General features: G+C 41.8%; 1 protein-coding gene and 1 pseudogene across 1 annotated transcript; both read left to right on the top strand.

Annotated features, from left to right (window-relative positions):
- The first annotated feature begins 15,407 nt into the window (after nt 1–15,407).
- LOC138897924 (uncharacterized) lies at nt 15,408–18,008 on the top strand. Its single transcript, XM_070183948.1, has 3 exons — nt 15,408–15,918; nt 16,288–17,228; nt 17,796–18,008. Exons 1-3 carry the CDS (start codon nt 15,408–15,410, stop codon nt 18,006–18,008), a joined length of 1,665 nt encoding a protein of 554 aa, XP_070040049.1.
- A 2,031-nt stretch (nt 18,009–20,039) lies between these two features.
- Nucleotides 20,040–21,642, top strand: LOC138897923 (uncharacterized; annotated as a pseudogene).
- Nucleotides 21,643–21,963: the final 321 nt, after the last annotated feature.

The following is a 21,963-nucleotide window of genomic DNA, read 5'->3' as shown; positions in this document are numbered from 1 at the left end:
TTCCGACTAAGGTCAAAATCCTAAGGCTTAAGCTTCCGTTTTAGGGACTAAGTGTCCCAAATCACTCTAAATCATCCGGTAATTGAATTCAACCACGCACGCAAGTCAATACACATAATACGAAGCTGCTCGGTGACTTATGCTGTCGAACGAGACTTAAATTCTCAAAACGACCGGCCGGGTCGTTACATCTTTCCCCACTTAAATAAACATTCGTCCTCGAACGTGCCAGGTATCACCTCGAAGTCTTCAAATTACTGAAAGCACATATCCAACATACACCCGTGGGTGACCCCACATCACCCCAATCCACATAATCCTGACGACACCATCTCAACTGTAATTTATCCTTTCTACCAACACCGATAAGCCTTAGAGTCAAAATTCTCACCTTTCATTCATCTCTAAAAGACCCGATTCTAAATCCATACCCAGTATCAGTCTCAACCAGCTGTAACAACTCATGCCTACACCCAAAAGGTACGACCACTCAACATGACACGCCACACATAGGCCCATAATAACATTTCTGATCACAATAGCTGCCCGTAATCAAAACTAGCACCAGTAATTAGCCTCATATCCGTTAGAACCCTGTTTCAAACCTCCATAACACTGACATCGATGCAAGAAACATGAAGACCTCTTAACTATACACCCGAATCAAGAAGTCACAACTAACACCACCAGGCACACACCCCGCAAGCTAAAACTCAAGAAGCACAGAACGAAAATGACTGAACATGTAAAGAGAAACACATAAGAGAAATATCAAACAAGCCCGACAGGCAAAACTCTCTATCAGTACCATCCTACAAATCAATTTAAAAGGAAAAATTAAAGTATATGAACAAATCACAAGGATCTCATCCTGATATAACTTCCACCGCGGCACGGAGCCCGGCTCAAACATATCAAATCACATGGAATCGCGAGGGTCTCACCCTCAACTCTGAATCACAAGCCGAATACACATCATACCAATTGAAATCTTCCACTAACTCAATTCTGCCAATAAAGTCACAACACTTATTGAACTCTCACCCCGGTAGAGTATCTTATCACAAATCGTAACCAAATTACTCAGGAATCACATCAAACCTGCCATAATAGACAACATGAATTCACTTCTAGTCTCGTAACTTTCAATAATGAATTAAAACAATGATAGACACGGCTATCACTCATAGAATCTCCCAACAGGGGCAAACATATAAACATAATACTAAGTCATGAACTCACCCATAGGTGGGACAACAAAGAGGGGAACTCGCCCTGATAAGCAGAACCGAATCAAAATACGAATGGTGCCCCTCTGTAACAAATCAAAAGCATACCTGTATGACATCATCTGGCGCAGTGGCCTCAAGCCTACTATATGAAACACATCAACGGGTCAGGCCTTCCCCTCTTGGGCGCCCTCTACTCGCCTGAATACCCTGCTGTGACACATCTGTCTGGAGTCTAGGACAATCTCTCACCCTGCGGCTGGTATCACCACACTCAAAGCAACCTCTCTGTTGGCGTGGCTGTGGAAACTGTGCAGTACGGGTACTCAGAGACCCATGAGCACCTGAAACACTGTGCGAAGTCTAAAGTGCAAACTAAACTGGCTGGCCCACAAAACCTCTACCATGCCGTACCCTGCCTCCAAAATAAGGACCAATAGATCTATCCAGTCTACGAGGCCCCCTCTATCTCCTAACCTCACCTGACCTCGCATGTCCCCTCTCTCATGGCCCCACCTGTCCTCTCTCTCCTGATCCCACATATTCTCCACTCGGCGAGCGATCCCTACCACCTGCTGAAATGAAACATCCGTCTCTACCTCCCGAGCCATGCTGAACCGAATATCATGCTTGAGCCCCTCAATGAATCTACGGACATGCTCTCTAACTGTAGCAACCAAAGAAGGTGCATGTCTGGCCAAATCACTGAATCTAACGACATACTCTGACACTGACATAGTGCCCTGGCACAGCTGCTTAAACTCCGCGCGCCATGCATCTCGAAGGGACTGAGTTACAAACTCTCTCAGGAACATCTCTGAAAACTGAACCCATGTAAGTGAAGCTGACTCGTTCCGGGCTACCCAACTCACATGCCCGCCACCACTGATAAGCTGCTCCCCTGAGCTGGAACGTAGTAAAAGAAACCCCGCTCGTCTCCACAATACCCATAGTACGGAGAATGCGGTGACACTATTCCAAAAAACTCTGGGCATCATTTGTTGCCAATCCATTGAAGGTAGGAGGGTGGTACTTCTTGTACCTCTCAAGTCTAAGTTATTCTTCCTCAGATGTTGCTTCCCTAACCACGGGCTGAACTGGGACCACAGGGAACCTGACCAACATGAACTCGCTGCTCTAGAGTGTGGGCGGCGGGAGTCTGAGCTCCTCCCCCGGTCTGTGAAATAGATGGTGCAACCGGAATCAACCCCGCCTGAGCCAATGTACCAAACATGCCCAGGAACTGTGCTAAGGTCTCCTGAAGTCTGGGGGTAACAGCAGGAGCCTCCAGTACCTGCCCCCCAACTGGAACTACTGGCGGCTCCTCAACTGCTGCTCTGGTAGGTGCCCTAGCTGTGGTACGTGCTCCTCGTCGGCATCTGCCTTTGCCCCTAGTGACATCTGCTCCGGGGGTAACGTCATCAGCAACTGCAACTCGTGTCCTCACCATCTGTGAGAGAATGGAATGATAAAAGTTCAACTTCGAGACCAATGAACTCGCACGATAGGAATGAAGGAAGTGAAACGGTCCTAATAGTTCTGTAGCCTCTCGAAGATAAGTACAGACGTCTCCGTACCAATCCTCAAGACTCTACTAAACTCGCTTATGACTCATAGCACCTATGAACCTAGAGCTCCGTTGGGTATCGTGTCACGACCCAATTTTCCCTCCGTTGGGTATCGTGATGGCACCTAGTCTTAGGGACTAGGTAAGCCTAACATTTACTGAATAACAACAATAATAAATAACATCTAACAACTTTTGAAATAGAAATCTCTATAAAATTTACAATTCCCACCGGTAGTACAAGTCATAAGCTCTACAGAGATTGCTACAAATTTCTAAATACAACTGTTCGAAAATAGGTAAAACAGTGTGAATACAAAATAGGAAGGTGACTCCGAAGCCTGCAAACGCAGCAACAGATTTACCTTTTGTCTCCACGGCAACAATCCGCACAGCTAGCTAATGATCAACTAACTTCGAAATACCTGGATCTGCACAAAAATGTGCAGAAGTGTAGTATGAGTATACCACGGCGATACCCAGCAAGTATCAAGACTAACCTCAGTGGAGTAGTGACGAGGAACAGTCAAGACACCTACTGGACTAAATGACCTGAACAAGTATAAGTATAGAAACAACAGAGTATGATATCTACATAAAGACTACGCGAAGTGGCAATTAATATGGTAATTGCAATAAGGAAGGAAAACAACAACAATCAGGGGAACACCATAATAATGACATAGAAGAAAGAACGGAAACACAGCCTAAGTCCGATAATCACAGATAAAGAAAGGACAAGTAACAACTCAACAATACGACAACTTTCACACCGGTTTTAGTCAATAAACTCCATGAGGTACCGAACCTCGGACAAATCACAACTCACGGGTCTCAATACCTGAACCCTAACACTTGGCATCCTGTGCCCTCTTTATACCTCATAACCGCACTGACGACTCGCATGCCAAATAGAGCCATTCTCACATAGAAGGAAAGTAAGCAAGGGTATGCATTTATACTCAACAATATCAAGAAAACCTCTTATCCGATAAGAGTGCTTAACTACCTGTATGTTTGTGCAAGTGTTCTAACATAGTTCATACTAGCTAGTGAGCATAAGGAAAAGAACGGACATCACGTAGAATGTTTTCTCAAACCTTTCACAAGATAAAGCTCACACAGGTAAGTGTACCACTACACAAATATCAACAACAAGAATGCCCCCAGGCCATCACAAATCATCACAAATCAATCCCTCATATAGCCCACCTTGTCTCGCCACGTGTGCAATAGTAAAGTAAATGCCCGCCTTGTCTCGCCACACGTGCATAATAATGTTTCCACATTGTCTCACCACACGAGCAACCCACATATATATATATATATATATATATATATCCCGCCTTGTCACGCTGCATGTGCAAATATCAATAGTAACAATAGCACGGCAGAAACCTCGTGCAACCCCATAACAAAGAGATGTCAACAAAGGGCACTCCCAAGATACCGTCTCGTAGTCCCAAAAGTAAATGCTCAACAGGGGATCTCCCGAGGTATCGCCTCGTAGTCCCAAAGTAAATATGCAAGATAGGGGGATCTCCCGAGGTACCGCCTCGTAGTCCCAAAGTAAATATGCAAGACCAACAAGTACAACCGCAACAATAACACAATACAAAGGTACGACAAATAAATCAACTCAGAAATTCCAGAACTCAAAGGAACAGAGGAATTAATTCACGAGGAGTGGCCACAATAGAGAATGCTAGTCATAATAAGAACATCTCAACAAGAAAGGAAATATTATGTAACAACGGTCCACAATGTACAGTTCGACAACGAGGGAGCTAACACAAGGCGAATAATTCCAAATAAGGACAAGTCAACTAAAATATAGGATATCTAACTTCTTTTAAGGTTGGCAATTAAGAAAGAGATACAACAAATTCAATTAGGGATAGTCAGCAGAAAGATAATCATAGCCTCAATTAAGGATGAACAATTACAAAAGAGATAATTATAACTTCAAATAAAGATAAGCAGTTAGGGGAAAGATAATATGGAAATAGAAGAGATAACAATTTCAGTTAAGGCACAGATGACTCAAATAAGCATCAAGGGCGGATCATGAAGCAATTAATTCTAATTAAAGCAGGTAGAGGTGAAACTAGTAATTAAGAGACATATTTATAACATAACAACTGCATAATCAGTGAATACAAGGACCTAAGAACCCTAAAAGGCCAACTTTCCATAAATAAGTCCGAGCACGTACTCGTCACCTCGCGTACACGGACTACAATTAGCATAGAAGACTCAAATCCTAAGGGGTAGTTCCCCCACACGAAGTTAGGCAAGATACTTACCTCAAAGATGATAGACTGATACTCTAAAATGAACTTCTCGGGTGAAATGACCTCCGGGCAGCTCAAATCTAACCAAAATAACTTCAAAGCACAAATAAAACTCATAAGAAACTATTCCGGATCATAAAGCTCAATCTTTATCAAAATTTAAAAATCGACCCCCGGGCCCACACATCGAAAGCCGACAAATTTCACAAAACCCGAACACCCATTCCGATACGAGTTCTACCATACTAAAATTATCAAATTCCGATACCATTTCGTCTCTCAAATCATGATTTTTCATTTTTGGAATTTTTCTTCACAAACCTCCATTTTCCTCAACTCAAAACACAATCTAAATGATAAAAATAAAGATAAAATCATTGAATATATTAAATTCTAGGTGAAGAACACTTACCCAATCGTTTTTCTTGAAAAACCCACAAGGAAGCTCCCAAAATCGAAGTCTAAAACTCAGAATATGAAGAAAATGGCCAAACCCTCGACTTAAATGATTCTGCCAGGATTTCTGCATCTGTGGACAAGGAGGCGCACCTACGCACACGCATTTGCGAGAAAGAGTACACATTTGTGAACTTAGCTAGTCAGGCCTGGAACCACATCTGCGGATTTACAGCCGCACCAGCGGCACCGCAGAAGCGCAAGGGGGAAACGCAAAAGCGAACTTCTTCGCAGGTGCGACCGCTGGACCACAAAAGCGACTTCGCACCTGCGTGCCGGCCTCCATAGAAGAGAGCGAGCCTCCAGGACACCATGACCGCAGAAGCGACCAGGCTCACGCAGAAGCGGAGCCGCACCTCCGCTCCAAAGCGTCGCAGGTGCGAAAACACCAGAACCAGACCTGTTCAAAACCATGAAAAACATCTGAAACTCGTCCGAAACACACTCGGGCCCCCGGGACCCCGTCCAAGCATACCAACAAGTTCCATACCCTAATACGGACTCGCTCGAGGTCTCAAATCACATCAAACAACGTTGAAACTATGAATCACCCTCCAATCCAAACTTAATGAACTTGAAACATTAAATTTCTACAACCGATGCCGAAACCTATCAAATCGCGTCCGATTGACTCCATATTTTACACACAAGTCATATTCAACATTATGAACCTACTCCAACTTCCGGAATCATATTCCGACCCCGATATCAAAAATTCCACTACCGATCAAAATCTCCAAAAATTCAACTTTCGCCATTTCAAGCCTAAATGAGCTACAGACCTCCAAAACACAATCCGGACATGCTCCTAAGTCCAAAATCCCCCAACGGAGCTAACGAAACCGACGAAACTCCACTCCGGAGTCATCTTCAAACAGTTCCAACTACGGTCAAAATCCTAAGGCTTAAGCTTCTGTTTTAGGGACTAAGTGTCCCAAATCACTCCGAATCATCCGGTAATTGAATTCAACCACGCACGTAAGTCAATACACATAATACGAAGCTTCTCGGGGCCTTATGTCATCGAATGAGACTTAAAATGTCAAAACGACTGGCCGGGTCATTACACACAACCCAAAATCCAACTAGCCGTGATGACACCTAACCTCACCCTCTAGGTAAGCCAAATAACAACAATCTGATTCAATTAATATTTAACTGACTCTAATACACTCCCCAAGGACTAGTAGTAGAAATCATGAGCTTCGAAGATTAGAATTTACAAAACTGGTGTGAAATAAAAAAATATGTCATTTGTTTGAAATATACATGAACAGATGTTAAAATTCTAAAGCTACCTAGAACAAGAGGCAGTTGTGACTGGATCATAGGTACATCTTCAATGCTAGCTCCCGCCATGTACAGCAACATCAACATCCAAAATCTGCACGCAAGGTGCAGAAGTGTAGTATGAGTACAACCGACCACATGTACTCGATAAGTAACAAACCTAACCTTAGGTTGAAAGTAGTGACTAGCTTGTACTAAGGTCAGAGTCCACAGCAATATCCAATAACATCTCATAACAATATAATTTTAAGCAGCACTAATAATAACTCAACGATAAAATGCTCAGCTCGTATACTGTTGATACCCAATTTTGCCCTCATAGTTTTGCAAATAAACGCATATGCTTTCAAAAAATTAACTTGCATCATTATTTAATTTACAAGATTTACGCAAGCATCTTCTATAATTTTCCATAATTTTTAGAGCTTTTAAATTGATTTTTGTATTTAAATTGCTTGAATAATTATTAATTATTCCTTCAAATTATTTTGTGATGACTCAATTACCTAAATCCTTATTTTGCATCTATAATATTTGCTTCAGGTATTTTACTCTATTTTTTATAATTACATTAGTATTTTCAGGCTATTTGCACAATCTCGCAATAATAGCCTATATTTTACAATTGTATTGCATTTTCATTTTATTCAGGGTAAAAATAATATCTTATATTTTTATAATCTTATACTATTGTTTTAAGGTATTAATTTGCATAAACAATATTTTTATAATTTATTTAACTATTTTATTAAAATATTTTTTTCCTTAATTTCTTATTTAAAGGTTGGCCCAAATTTTGAGCCAATTTTCAGACCAAACAATCCCAAAATATCTGGCCCAACCCCCCAAAGCCCAATCCAAACGACCCCTGTAATTAACCCGGTCGATACCCGTTCCAAACGACCCACGCCGCTTATCCCTTAATCTCGACCGTTGATCTTTCAAGATCAACGGTCTACAATCACCCCCACCCTTTTAATTACCCTAGACCTGAAACCCTAACCCATTCCCCTCTAACCCGCTGCCCCTAAAGACTCTTAACCTCCTCTTCTTTCTTCTGAAGAACCCTAGCCGCCTCCCCTTAATTTCCTCTCCTAATCCCACTGATAATGGGATTCGACCATTATTTTCTTACCATGTTTGAAGCCCTTTGGTACTGGTCGTCCGTTTGTGGTGTTACTTAGGTGCTTGCCTAAGTTTGGCAAGCAAGATCTCCTGAGATCGAACCAAAGTGGTTTGAACCTTTGCTTCTGATCATTATTTCGTCTATATACATTCAATACCACGCTATGTGAGTCCAATTTCAGTGAGATCTCTGTTGATTTGTGCTTTCCCTCTTGAACTAAGGTTTACCCATTTTCTCTCCTAAATTGATCTGAATCGATTTTGCATGCTTTCTTTCCTTATTTTAGGTTTTATTTACTTTGTTTCCTTGTTTATTCGTCTAATTTTTCTACTATATAAACCCCTCCCCATTCCCCTTTGAGACAGACTTGAATCGATATACTTTCACTAAAAATTGGAGCTTGTTCTGTGATTCCCTCATTCTCTTATTCTGTACTTCATTTTGGCCGGCTGAAAGCCAAGGCCACTGAGATTCTGTTATTCGAACTTTCTTTTGGTGCGAGCATTGCCCGGAGTTCTTTTGAAGCTCTTGGGAACTTTGACGCATTGAGATTCTGGGTTCTTGTGGAATTTTTGCTCTTTACTGTTGTTTGTTTAACTGGTAAGTTACTTGACTTTTGCAATTTCATCCCTATGTGTCTCTGATTTGCATGTGTTCTTACTTCTGAAATCCATGGCTTAATGTGTTTCTGGGTTACTTTTATGCACCACTCTCTTAACTTTACATGCGTTTTAAGTCTCTTTAGCATTTAACTACTCCTAATGCTGCTAGTTCTAAGATTATCTATGTCTAACTTGGATAATCCGAACCTTCCTAAGCTCGTTTAGCTAGTGTATTGATGCCTGAATGTTCATGAATATGCTTACCTGCTTTGTCCTGAATCTCTGTAATGAATGCTTCACACTTGCGCTACAACTTCCCGTGTCAATTATGACATGTTCCCCTGCTATTGTGTCACTCAACATGCTCACTCGATCCCATACCCCTTTAGTGATTGCTTGTGAATTTAGAACAGTTACCTCCGCCTGTTATCCCTACCATGTTTGAATTGTTGTTTCATGATATTAGGATGAATCCTTGGCATAACTTAGATCTTCTTTAGTTAATTAGTCTATTGTGTCTATCCCAAAATCCCTACATGTGCTATTTCGTATGAACTTGCTATCTCACACTGCTCTGAATCTCTGCAATATTTGTCTTGCATGTGTAATGTGTTTCAATTTGTATTAAGACCATTCTCTATGATCTTGCTTCTGTGCTAATATGTTTCCCAGCATGTCTATGGTTCATCTGATATCCTGTTCTTTCAGTGATTATTTGGCTTGTCACAATGTGCATCCCCCATCATGTCTAAATACTAATTAGCATGACACTAGGATGTATGTTTAGCATAATCTCTTAGGTTTTAACTTGTTTGTATTGTGCATCTGTGACTGCAAACTTGTTTCTCCCCTAACCCTTCCCACATGTGGTTTTGTCATAATGTGTTCTCCCTATCATGTCTCAATGCAATCCTGTTTCCCGATGAGATTTAATATGTCTATCTTATGATACTAGGATGCATACTTAGCTTAATTTGGACCTTTTAGGTCTCAACTAGTTTAGTATCATGCATCTGTACATGATAATCTCTGTATACCCATGCAAACCTATTTCTTCCCCAACTCTTTCAAAATGTGGCTGTCTATGTGATACTTTGCTATGTATGGAAATCCTGCTGAACCTACTGGCCTTCTTGATGAGTTGCTCTGTATGCTCAACTTGGCTATGTCTACTTTAGGTTATAAGTGTACCCCCAGTTCTGTCCCTCAGCCATTGTCCTTTCTCCTCATTTGCTACTTATGCTATTCTGAACTTCTTATTCTTAGCTGGCTGAAAGCCAAGGCTACCTAGGCTTTACTGCTGACCTCCTAGTGTGAGCACTTCTCGGGTTCCATTTGAGACCCTTGTGAACTCTAACACACCAGGATTTGGGTCTTTAGTCACTCCTTAAATCTTAAACTACCCCACACAACCCTTTCTTTCTATTATCTGTTGAATATCTTAGTCGTTTGGTTTAAATGATGCAATGCTTGGCAATATGGTTCTATGAATTGACTTTGGGCTCCTCTATGGATTCTGGGTTGTGTTGATGAATACGACTCCTTGTTAGAAGTCTGGGTATGCTGTGTGAGAATTGCTGAAGGCCCAGACAGTGCTGGGTATTTCATTTGGGCCTGCTGTGGGCCTATTGTCATTATTTGTATAACATTTGTATCTTACTCATTAATGTGCCTGTAATAACTTTGTATAAACGATTAGGGTGTTAGTGAAGTGGGAATGGGTAGATTTATAATATTTGCATACCAAATGGGTAGATAATATGCCTATAGGACTCAATGATTTACTTGTTATATATATATGCTATTCCATCACTATGTGCACTATAGAAATCATGCCATTAGGGGAAACACACACACATACACGGTCTGCTAGCAAACATGAATTCAAAGTGCTGCAATTATGCTTACTGCTACGTGTTACTAGAAAACCTGCCTATAGGAATAAATGTCATTGATTTCAATTCATTTCAGCATATTCATTAGAAATCATGCATATAGGATTTTGATCACCTCATTTGCTATTATCTCGTACTATTCACTAGAAACCATGCCTATAGGAGTTTAATCATCTCATTTATCACTGCATCACACTGTTCACCTAGAAAACATGTCTATAGGGTTGAGTGTAATGATAAAATCACCTCCAAGTGCAAAACATTAGAGATCCTGTCTATATGACAACACTGTTTCGTCTTAATAAGAGTCAATGTTGCACCTCTCAATGTGGTTTATTATGCACTTCTGGGATCTCCCCAATGGTCCTTTCATTATTCCTTACTGCACGAGTCACCTAGACACAACATGCTTAATAACCGAAAATCTACAATTTCATTAATCAGCATGCAAATCCTGTCTATGAGCAACACTTAGCCTTTGAAACTGTTTGCAAGCCCTGATGCCTTGTCATGTAGAAATCATGTCCATAGGGATTTAAGTTTCTTAATCCTAAATTGTTTAACATGAAGTTTGTCTTGCGTGCATTTGTTGCTTAAGTGTGGAGGCAAACTTGAGCCCTTAACTGCCATATTTGAAGTCCAATATGTGTTTTGTTTGTCGCCTAGTTTTGCATTTTTGAGCAGCCTATATAAGGTCTAGAACTACCTAAATAGAGGTCCAAAGCCTCCTGGACCATAGGTATGGGACGGATAGTGCACGCATAGGGTACGACTTAGAATTGAATTAGAACGCTTTTAGGTAACCACTTTAACATAGTAATTGGGTAGCAGGAGATGATAGTCTGTGCCCGCTGGATAATATGAGTAACACCCTATCTCAAGGGAGTTACGAAATATTATTTATGTTGCACGGGGTGATCCTTAAGGCTAAAAAACTTAGGACCCCCCCTCCCTTTTTTTTCTTTCTTTTCTATTAGAATAGAAAAATTGATGCACCTCCCTATTCAAGATCTCTTTGTAATAAAATTCCTAGGTTTTGTACTCTCTTTGCTTACTTGATCACATAGACTAATCCATATAATTGGACCCACAGTTATGGACCTCGAGGAGTGCCTAACACCTTCTCTTTGAGGTAACTTGAGCCCTTACCCGATCTTTGGTCGCGTTGACTAGTTAAAACAGAGTTATTTGCAAATAGGTGCCCTAACGCACCTTAAAAATCGTTAGGTGGCGAATATCCTCTTTTAATACCTCCTTAAAAGAGTTGTCACATGTCAAAGCCCGATTTCACGAGAAAAAAGGGGCGCGACAGCATGGCGACTCTGCTGGGGACTTACACTTAGGCTCTTACCATAGCAAATTTGGCTTATATGGATTAGTCTTCTTTGATATAAACGCGCTTCCATTTTCCGTTTTTATTTGATACTACATGCACATCCCTCTCCCATTTTCCTTTTATTTGTTTAAATTCGTTGTAATTTGCACATCCCTTCCCTGCTCCACCTTCCTTTGCTTAAATTGGTTATAACATGCATTTCCCTTTCCTATTCACCTTTATTTACTCTAAACTGCTCTTCATTTGTTTAAAGATTGCTGCATCATGTCTCTCCCGTCCCTACTCCCTTGTTTGCTTTATTACATTCTAGCATATATTCCACGGACTTACTTCTTCCTTTGTCTTTCTTTTATGTTTTTCATGTTTTACCTTAATACTGTATTTACCGCTTTTTACATATTTATCATGCAAATACTTGGAAATGTGTTATTATCTCTGCATAAAGCATGCTCCACATCATACTCCACTCGTGCCAATTATCAACATAGCAGTGCTTGATGAGTGTCCGCGCTCTTCCAAAATTACCCTTTTAAATCGGAAAGGCTTATTTGCGGTAGACTAGTCGATCAGCGGTGCAGTCGATGGTCCCATGCCTTTCCCTCTCAAGTTGTCCACTTGGGAGTACCAGTCTAGGCTATTCTAGAAACCTCACTCTAACATTAAATGTACATGCATCATGTTAAACCTAGTACGGGTTAGAACGTTGCTAACATGATAGCCTGCTAAGATAAGCCTTGTCCAAAGTCCGACGGGATTTCCACAATCCCAATGGACACCATCACGTTATGTGCATTACTTGGAGAAAATAGGCCAATATGTTGATCATTAGTGTGTAAATAGTCGAATCTGGATGAGGAAAGGGCTAACTCTATTTGTTTGCAGAAAATAAAGCACGAAGTCCCCAGGTTCGGCATATTCCAAAACATCCCACCTTTGCTGCTTGATTGGTGGAAGAACCTTTCACCTAGTGACAAGAATCACGTGAAAAGGGTCCTTGGTAATTTACCTTCCTTATTGGACATTCGGCCAAATAGGGCATTGATTGAGGCAGCCACTATGTTTTGGGATGAGAAAAGAGCTGTCTTCCGCTTCGGTAACATAGAAATAACTCCTCTCTTAGAGGAAATAAGAGGTTTCGCTAAGATGCCATGGGATAGCCCAGGGTTATTAGTGCCAGAGAATCGCACCCCTCGCAGTTTTCTGAAAATACTAGGTTTCAAGAAAAATGATGAGTTGCTTTGTTTGAAGAAGTCATGCATCCCATTTGAATTCCTTTACGAACTTTATGGGCATAGCAAGTCATATCGCCTTAATCATGATGAACTTGCCATCACTTCCTTAGGTTGGACGCACCGCCGAGTTTTTGTGTTCATTGTCTGTCTCTTGGGATCACTGATATTTCCGATGAAAGGGGGATGGATCCACACTTGCTTAGCCATGGTCGCTAGGACTCTAATGGAAGGAATCGAGGGAGAAATTTACACTATCATCCCCATGATCTTGGCTGAAATGTATCGCACTTTAGATCGATGCAAGCAGGGGTATGGACACTTCGAGGGCTGTAATCTGTTGCTGTAGGTTTGGTTATTAGAACATTTCCAGAGAGGTGAATATCGCCAAGAGCTTCCGCGACGACCATTGAATGACTACATAGCTTACCATCATCCAAAGAGAATGACATTTATCCCAGATAGGTTTGTGCAACCTGGAAGTATTGTGAGCTAGGTGCATTTCTTCAGCAATCTGACTGACGAAAAGGTACATTGGATGTTTGAATGGTTCCCTAGCAGTGAGTTCATCATCAGATCAAGAGAAACTACTCATCTAGTGTTGATCGGGTTAAAAGGGATCTATCATTATGCTCCTATAAGGGTAATGAGGCAATCGGGAAGAAAACAAGTTATACCTCGGGTTTCCAACATGGTCCAATACAAAGCAGATTTTAAAGGGAACATCATTCCGTTCAAGTTCGAGGCACGGCATATGTGGAATCAAAATGTCATTGTGGAGAAAGATACCATCGAGCCAGACAGGTATCATGCCGGCCATGTGCACTTCTACCCATCATGGTTGGTAGATGATATAGCGGGGGATGTCAAGCCAGGAATTAATCTGAAAAATAGGGTTATAGATGACGCTGCTAAAGCACAAGTCAAGTATAGAATGCTGCGCAAGAGGGTTTTCGAGTATGAAGCTAGGCATTTGGAACAACATAAAGTGGATATGGAAGCAATCAACTAATGGAAGGAAACCACCACTAAATCAACATAAAGATTAGAATATTTGGAGCAATAGTTGATCGAGCTTGAGGGAAAGATAAGAAAGAGGCTTTCAGATTGTCAGAACACAGATGGCAATAAAGGGGGGCATCTAGCAAAGGCTTACTTGTTGTTGGATATGCGCGACCTGGGGAATCTGATTGATGGAGTCAAGAGAGCCAAGCACGGGGAAGGTCCTTCTGGGACCAAGCAGATTAGGAAATGATGTTCTTTACTGCTTTTTAGCTTAGTTTTAGATTTCGAATGTAATAAGGCAAATGCCATTAGTAACTTTCTTATTAGTGTCGTTTTAGTAAGGATTTGATTTATTTTCGCATTAATGAAATGACACAATTATTGGCATCAATTTTCTCCAAGTCTATGTGTCACTTAGGCCTACCTCGGGCACAACGAGGTCCCCCAAATTAGGACGTGATTCTGTTACATGATTTTGCATAGCATGTTCAATATTGCAAGCATTCTTTCAATATCCCTTACTGACTTGGTTACCTTTTGTTTTTCTTTCTTTTGATTATTCCCATTCCCCAAGGTTGGTTCGTGCATACTGGCATCATCCACATATCATACTAGATCCAGAGGTCCTCCACCTCCTCCTCCACCAAGTGATCCTAAAGGCAAAAGGAAAGGGAAAGTAAAAATGGATGATTTAAGCGGTATCAGAAAGGACAATGCAGAGAACGTTGAAACTTCGGACGGTCGGAGTACTCTAGCACAGAATGAATTGGTCCTATGTCTTGAACAGAAAATATTGGAACTACAAGGGGAACTTGAGCAGGTCCGGAACTTGGCAAACCTTTCCCTCACCCTAAATGTCCCCTATATCAACCAATAAAACATAAACGTCCATAACCCGACACCTCCCCAAAACATGCAGAATCAAAACCCACCAATGAATCCTCCCGCACCACATCAATACGCCACACCTCCTCAGAACCACAACCCTCCACCAGTACCTACTCCTCAATAACACCATCACCATACAACTCAATATCCACAAACAACCACATACCACACCCCTCAGAATGCACCACAACTTACTCCTGACCCACAAAACTCAACCAATGACCACCATTACGCCCAGATTCCCGGAGTCCATCAAAGCAATCCCATATATGTGGAAAATTTACCCCATACCCCACAACAAACCCTATATATACCCGAATCCACCGAGAAGGACCTGCTCATCAAGAACATGGCAGAAGAACTCAAGAAGCTTACTGGCAGAGTTCAAAGTGTTGAAGGTGGCAAAGGCATTGAGGGTTTGAATTATGAGGATTTGTGTATTCAACCAGATGTAGAACTGCCATAGGGTTACAAACCTCCTAATTTCAAAATGTTCGACGGAACTGGTGATCCAAAGTTGCATTTGAGAACGTATTGTGACAAACTTGTAGGGGCTGGCAAGGATGAACGAATCCGTATGAAGCTGTTTATGAGGAGCCTCACCGGAGATGCCTTGTCTTGGTACATCAGTCAGAACCCAAAGAAGTGGGTTAATTGGGTAAGCATGGCGTTAGATTTCTTGGATCGATTCATGTTCAACACAGAAAATGCACCAGATGTTTTCTACATTCAAAATCTCAATAAGAAACCAACAGAAACCTTCTGCGAGTATGCTACTCAGTGGAGGTCTGAAGCCGCAAAGATAAGGCAGGCACTTGACGAAGAACAGATGAATAAGTTCTTCATCAGAGCTCAAGACCCTGAAAGGTTGATGGTTATTGAAAACCATAAGTTCTCTGACATCATCAAGCTGGGTGAGAGAATAGAAGAAGGGATCAAAAGTGGAATGGTAACAAATTTCGAAGCACTCCAGGCCACAAATAAAGCTTTGCAGTCGGGAGGTATCTCTAAGAAGAAAGAAGTGGGTGTAGTAATGGTAGCCCAAGGTCCGAAGTCTCCTCTCACATACCAAACACCTCCACCCACATATCAGCCTTCACCTCCCAGATACCAACAACCTGCCGCCACTCACCATACTTATAACACCTAACCAGCATACTACCACTCACCACCAGCCCGCCAAAATTACCAAAAACCAAGACCAAATTTTGACCGCAGACCACCCAGATAATACACTCCAATTGCTGAACCCATAGACCAACTATACGAGAGGCTAAAGGCTGCCGGTTATGTCACTCCCATTCCCGTTGTTGCTATGGAAAACTCTTCCTAGTGGATTAACCCAAATAAGACATGTGCCTATCACTCAGGCATGAAGGGTCATACTATAGATGAGTGTCATACTTTGAAGGATAAGATTCAGATATTAATTAATACCAAAGTCATACAGGAAAAGGAGGCTGCACCCAATGTCCGTAACAATCCTCTCCCGGATCACAGGGGTGAAGGGGTAAACGTGATAGAGACCGATGAAGAATGGGACTCGAAAGGGCCAATTGGACTCATTCGAGAAGGGGATAATCCTAAAACATCTCCAGTCACTCTCACACCTATCTTGGTACAAACTCAGGCACCAATTGAAGTTGAGGTAGCCGCACCAACTCCGTTTGAGGTTGAAGTAACAACACCCTTCACAGTGATGGTAGCACGTACGTCGTCTTATAAGTCTAATGATATACCATGGGATTATGTTGTGGAAGCAAGAAGGAAAGGAAAAGCAAAAATGGAAGAAACAGGTGCAGTGCAAGGCATGACTAGAACCGGTAGGGTCTATACACCAGAGCATTTGGGAGGAACGAGCGAAAAAGCTGCATTTAAGTCGCCTGTTATTGAAAATGGCACGGATGACCTTTTGAGAAAGGTGCAAGCAAGAGAATATTCTGTGGTTGATCATCTGAACAAAACCCCTGCTCAAATATCCATTTTATCACTGCTGCAAAACTCTGAGGCATATAGGAATGCCCCGATGAAGGTGTTTAATAAAGCCTATGTACCCAATAACATCACCAGTGGAGTAATGACCAACATGGTAGGGCAAGTGTTGGAAAGCCACAAGATCACTTTTCATGAAAACGAGCTGCCACCAGAAGGACGAAGTCACAACACGACACTGCATATCACAGTGCAGTTTGAGGACAAATTCATTACCAGAGTCTTGATAGATGGAGGTTCAAGTCTCAACATATGTCTACTAACTATTCTGAAAAGATTGGGTAAAGGCCTACACGAGATACGAGCAGGAAGTATGAATGTGAAAGCATTTGATGGGTCTCAAAGGGCCATAATTGGGGAGACCAACCTCAGCCTACATATGGGCCCAACTTGGTTTGATGTTGAGTTTCAAATGTTGGACATATCTGCTACCTACAACCTATTATTGGGACGACCTTGGATACATGCCGCTGGGGCCATAGCTTCTACTCTACATCAGGCCGTGAAGTTTGAGTGGAACCATCAGGAAGTGATCATCCATGGAGACGGAAGTAATCCCATTTATACTAATCAGACTGTTCCGATCGTCGAGAATAAAAGGAAGTTGGGTGGAAAAACATACCATCGCATCGAGCGCGTCAACGCAATTGAAAAAAACAAATGGTGGAGCGGTAAGATAGAAAGCATACTGTCATGGACAGGGTATGAACCTGTCAAGGGTCTCGGCAAGAATCTCCAGGGGATCACCAAACCGATACAGCTAAAGCGTCATGGCACAACATTTGGGCTCGGGTATGAATACACCTGGCAAGAGTGTCAGAATTGGTCGCCACCATGGCGTGGTCCTTATTACCCTCTAGAATAACCAGTACCACATTTGCACCAGTCATTTTATCAAGCTGACATGATGTGGGGGTCTGAAGAAGATGAAGTTTTAGCTGGCAAAAGGAATTTGTTTCTGGATGATGAAGATATGGATTGCAGTGCGATAGTTGAGGAGGAGGAGGAGGAAGACCTTATTATTCAAACCATGGAGAAGGGAGTTGTTCTCAAAAACTGGACTGCTGCACCATCAACGGCCCGTCGAGTTCGTGGGTAGCCTGGCAATTAGCATCATTTATTTTTGAAAGCAATTTGATGAGCATCTAAGACATTTTCAGTATTTTGTTTTAAGCATATTTTGTTTGAAATAATTGCTCGAGTCATCGAGCCGTACTCGTTTGACGTTTTCAAGATTTATCTAATGCATTGTTATTTTTAGTATTTATTGTTATTCTTTATATTTTTTCTCTACAACATTATTATTACCTATCCCGACGAACCTACGACTGTGACATGTAATGAGACAACGCAATGTAAGGATAGTGATTCAGAGGATCTGGAAGAGGATGTAATACCTGAGGAAATTGTCAGAGAAGTGGAAAATTTTGAAAACAAGCCTAAGTCTAATTTGGATGAGACTGAAACAGTTAATTTGGGAGACTCCAAAACAGTCAAGGAACCGCGTGTAAGCATTCATCTATCGCCGTCAGAGAAGGAAGAATACATCTAGTTCCTGAATGAGTATGAAGACATCTTTGCATGGTATTACGATGATATGACTGGTCTGAGCACATCCATAGTGGCTCACAAGTTACCCACCGATCCCATGTGTCCACCAGTGAAATAAAAGCTCAGAAAATTCAAGCAGATATGAGTTTGAAAATACAAGAGGAAGTCACCAAGCAAATCAAAGCCAAGTTTCTCAGAGTGATTGAATATCCGACCTGGTTGGCTAACATTGTGTCGGTTCCAAAGAAAGATGGGAAGGTCAGAGTGTGTATCGACTATCGGGATTTAAACAGAGCAAGTCCCAAAGATGATTTCCCTTTGCCCAATATACACATACTGATTGACAACTGTGCCAAGCATGAACTTCAATCCTTTGTGGACTGCTTCGCGGGATATCATCAGATCTGGATGGATGAAGAGGATGCCGAAAAGACAACCTTTATTACACCATGGGGAGTATATTGTTACAAAATGATGTCGTTTGGCCTAAAGAATGCTGGAGCCACTTATACGAGGGCCATGACAACCATTTTCCACGACATGATACACAAGGAGATATAGGTGTACGTGGATGATGTCATCATCAAATCTAAAAAGGACCAGATCACAGAGTGGATTTGAGGAATTGTTTGATCGACTTTGAAGGTACAACCTGAAACTGAACCCTCGCAAAGTGTGCCTTCGGAGTCCCTGCTAGAAAACTGCTAGGGTTCATCGTCAGCCGCCGAGTAATTGAGCTAGACCCGTCAAAGGTCAAGGCTATACAAGATTTGTCACTTCCGAAGAACAAGAAAGATGTGATGAGTTTCTTAGGGCGTCTCAATTACATCAGTCATTTCATAGCACAATCAACTGTGATCTGTGAACCGATTTTCAAAATATTGAAGAAAGATGCTGCAACAAGTTGGACTGAAGAGTGCCAGAAAGCCTTTGACAAGATCAAGGAATATTTATCCAAACCACCTGTTTTGGTCCCACCGGAACCTGGGAGACCTCTGCTACTCTATTTATCTGTACTAGATGGGCTTTCGGATGTGTCTTGGGACAACACGATGAGACGGGAAGAAAGGAGCAGGCCATATATTATTTGAGTAAAAAATTCACACCCTATGAAGCACGATACTCTTTGCTGGAGCACACCTGCTATGCTTTGACATGGATAGCTCAAAAGTTGAGGCACTACTTTTGTGCCTACACCACATATCTCATATCAAGGATGTATCCGCTGAAATACATCTTCCAGAAACCCATGCCTATGGGAAAGTTAGCAAAATGGCAGATACTACTGAGTGAGTTCGACATCATCTATGTTACTCGGAAGGTGGTCAAAGGGCAAGCATTGGCAGATCATCTGGCAGAAAATCCTATAGACGGAGAGTACGAACCACTAAAAATGTATTTTCCCGACGAAGAGGTATCATTTGTAGGAGGAGATATCACCGAAGCCTATGATGGTTGGAGAATGTTCTTCGATGGAGCTGCAAACTTCAAAGGAGTGGGTATTGGAGCAGTCTTAATGTCAGAAATGGGTCAACACTATCCAGTATCCGCAAAACTCAGGTTTCCATGTACTAACAACATGGCAGAATATGAGGCATATATCTTAGGACTCAGGTTAGCCATCGACATGAACGTTCAGGAATTAATGGTAATTGGAGATTCAGACCTTCTAGTACATCAGGTTCTAGGAGAATGGGCCACGAAGAACACAAAGATATTACCATATTTATACTGTGTACAAGAGTTGATGAAGAGATTCACAAAAATAGAGTTCAAACATGTTCCGAGAATCCAGAATGAGTTCGTAGATGCATTGGCCACTTTATCTTCCATGATACAACACCCAGACAAGAATTTCATCTATCATATCCTAGTAGGGATTCATAATCAGCCAGCTTATTGTGCTCATGTTGAAGAGGAAATAGATGGAAATCCATGGTTCTACGACATCAAAGAATATTTGGAAAAGGAGAGTACCCGGAGCACGCAAATCATACTTAGAAACGCACACTCCGGAGATTATCCAACCACTTCTTCCAAAGTAGAGGAATTCTATACAGAAGGACTCCAGATCTGGGATTATTACCGTGTGTCGATGCCAAGGAAACATCCATATTGCTCGAAGAGATACATGCCAGAACTTGCTGACCGCACATGAATGGCTTTGTCTTACCTAAGAAGATATTAAGAGCAGGATATTTTTGGATGGCTATGGAAACAGACTGCATCAGGTATGTCCAAAAGTGTCATCAATGCCAAGTACATGCTGATATGATATGAGTGCCACCCAATGAACTCAATGCAACAAGTGCACCTTGGCCTTTCTCCGCTTGGGGGATGGATGTCATCGGTCCAATCGAACCTGCCGCTTCAAATGGGCACAGGTTCATTCTAGTAGCCATAGACTATTTCACAAAATGGGTTGAAACTGCGTCTTACAAGGCTGTAACTAAGAAGGTCATCGCACATTTCATTAGGGATAGTATTGTTTGTCGGTTTGGGGTGCCGGAATTAATCATCACCGACAATGCTGCCAACCTTAACAGTGATTTGATGAGATCCATGTGTGAAACCTTCAAGATAAAGCATAAGAATTCCACAGCATGTAGGCCGCAAATGAATGGAGCTGTAGAAGCCGCCAATAAGAACATCAAGAAGATATTGAGGAAGATGGTAGATAATTACAAACAGTGGCACGAGAAGCTACCGTTTGCTTTGCTCGGATATCGTACCACGGTTCGCACATCAATTGGGGCAACTCCTTATATGTTGGTTTATGGTACTGAAGCGGTTATCCCTGCCGAAGTAGAAATCCCTTCTCTGAGAATCATACAAGAAGCCGAGCTCAGTGACGCAGAATGCGTACAGAGCCGATATGAGCAACTGGCCCTCATTGATGGAAAAAGAATAAGTGCAGTATGTCACGGTCAACTCTACCAAAACAAAATGGCTAGAGCTTTCAACAAAAGGGTCAGGCCTAGACAATTCACACCGGGGCAGTTGGTGCTAAAGCGGATCTTCCCACATCAAGATGAAGCAAAAGGGAAATTTTCACCAAATTGGCAAGGGCCCTTCATGGTTCATCGAGTACTAACAGGAGAGGCACTTATACTTGCAGAAATAGACGGAGAAATTTGGCCAAACCTATCAACTCAGACGCAGTCAAGAGATATTATGTTTAGGATTGTTTACATTTTTTCATCTGATGTAACTGAACTATGCTTGACCTGATTCCCATTTAAGAGGGGATACGTAGGCGGTCCTGTGGGTTCGGTCACATCTTAATAAAACCTTCATTTTTCCATGATTAGAAAACTGGGGCAGAATTTTGAGGAGGACCCTCAAAATTCTAAAGCAAGTTCAGCCGACATCGTCATACACAGAACAGCCAAAGTACTGCATTTAAACTGGGGCAGAATTTTGAGGGGAACCCTCAAAATTCTAAAGCAAGGAGGTCGCAATGTCTCTAAAATTTGTCACAATCACCGGTTCATCTAAATTAT

The sequence above is a fragment of the Nicotiana tomentosiformis genome, chromosome 8, assembly GCF_000390325.3.
Source record: "Nicotiana tomentosiformis chromosome 8, ASM39032v3, whole genome shotgun sequence".
NCBI lineage: Eukaryota > Viridiplantae > Streptophyta > Magnoliopsida > Solanales > Solanaceae > Nicotiana > Nicotiana tomentosiformis.
This window is presented reverse-complemented; position numbering and strand designations above follow the sequence as displayed.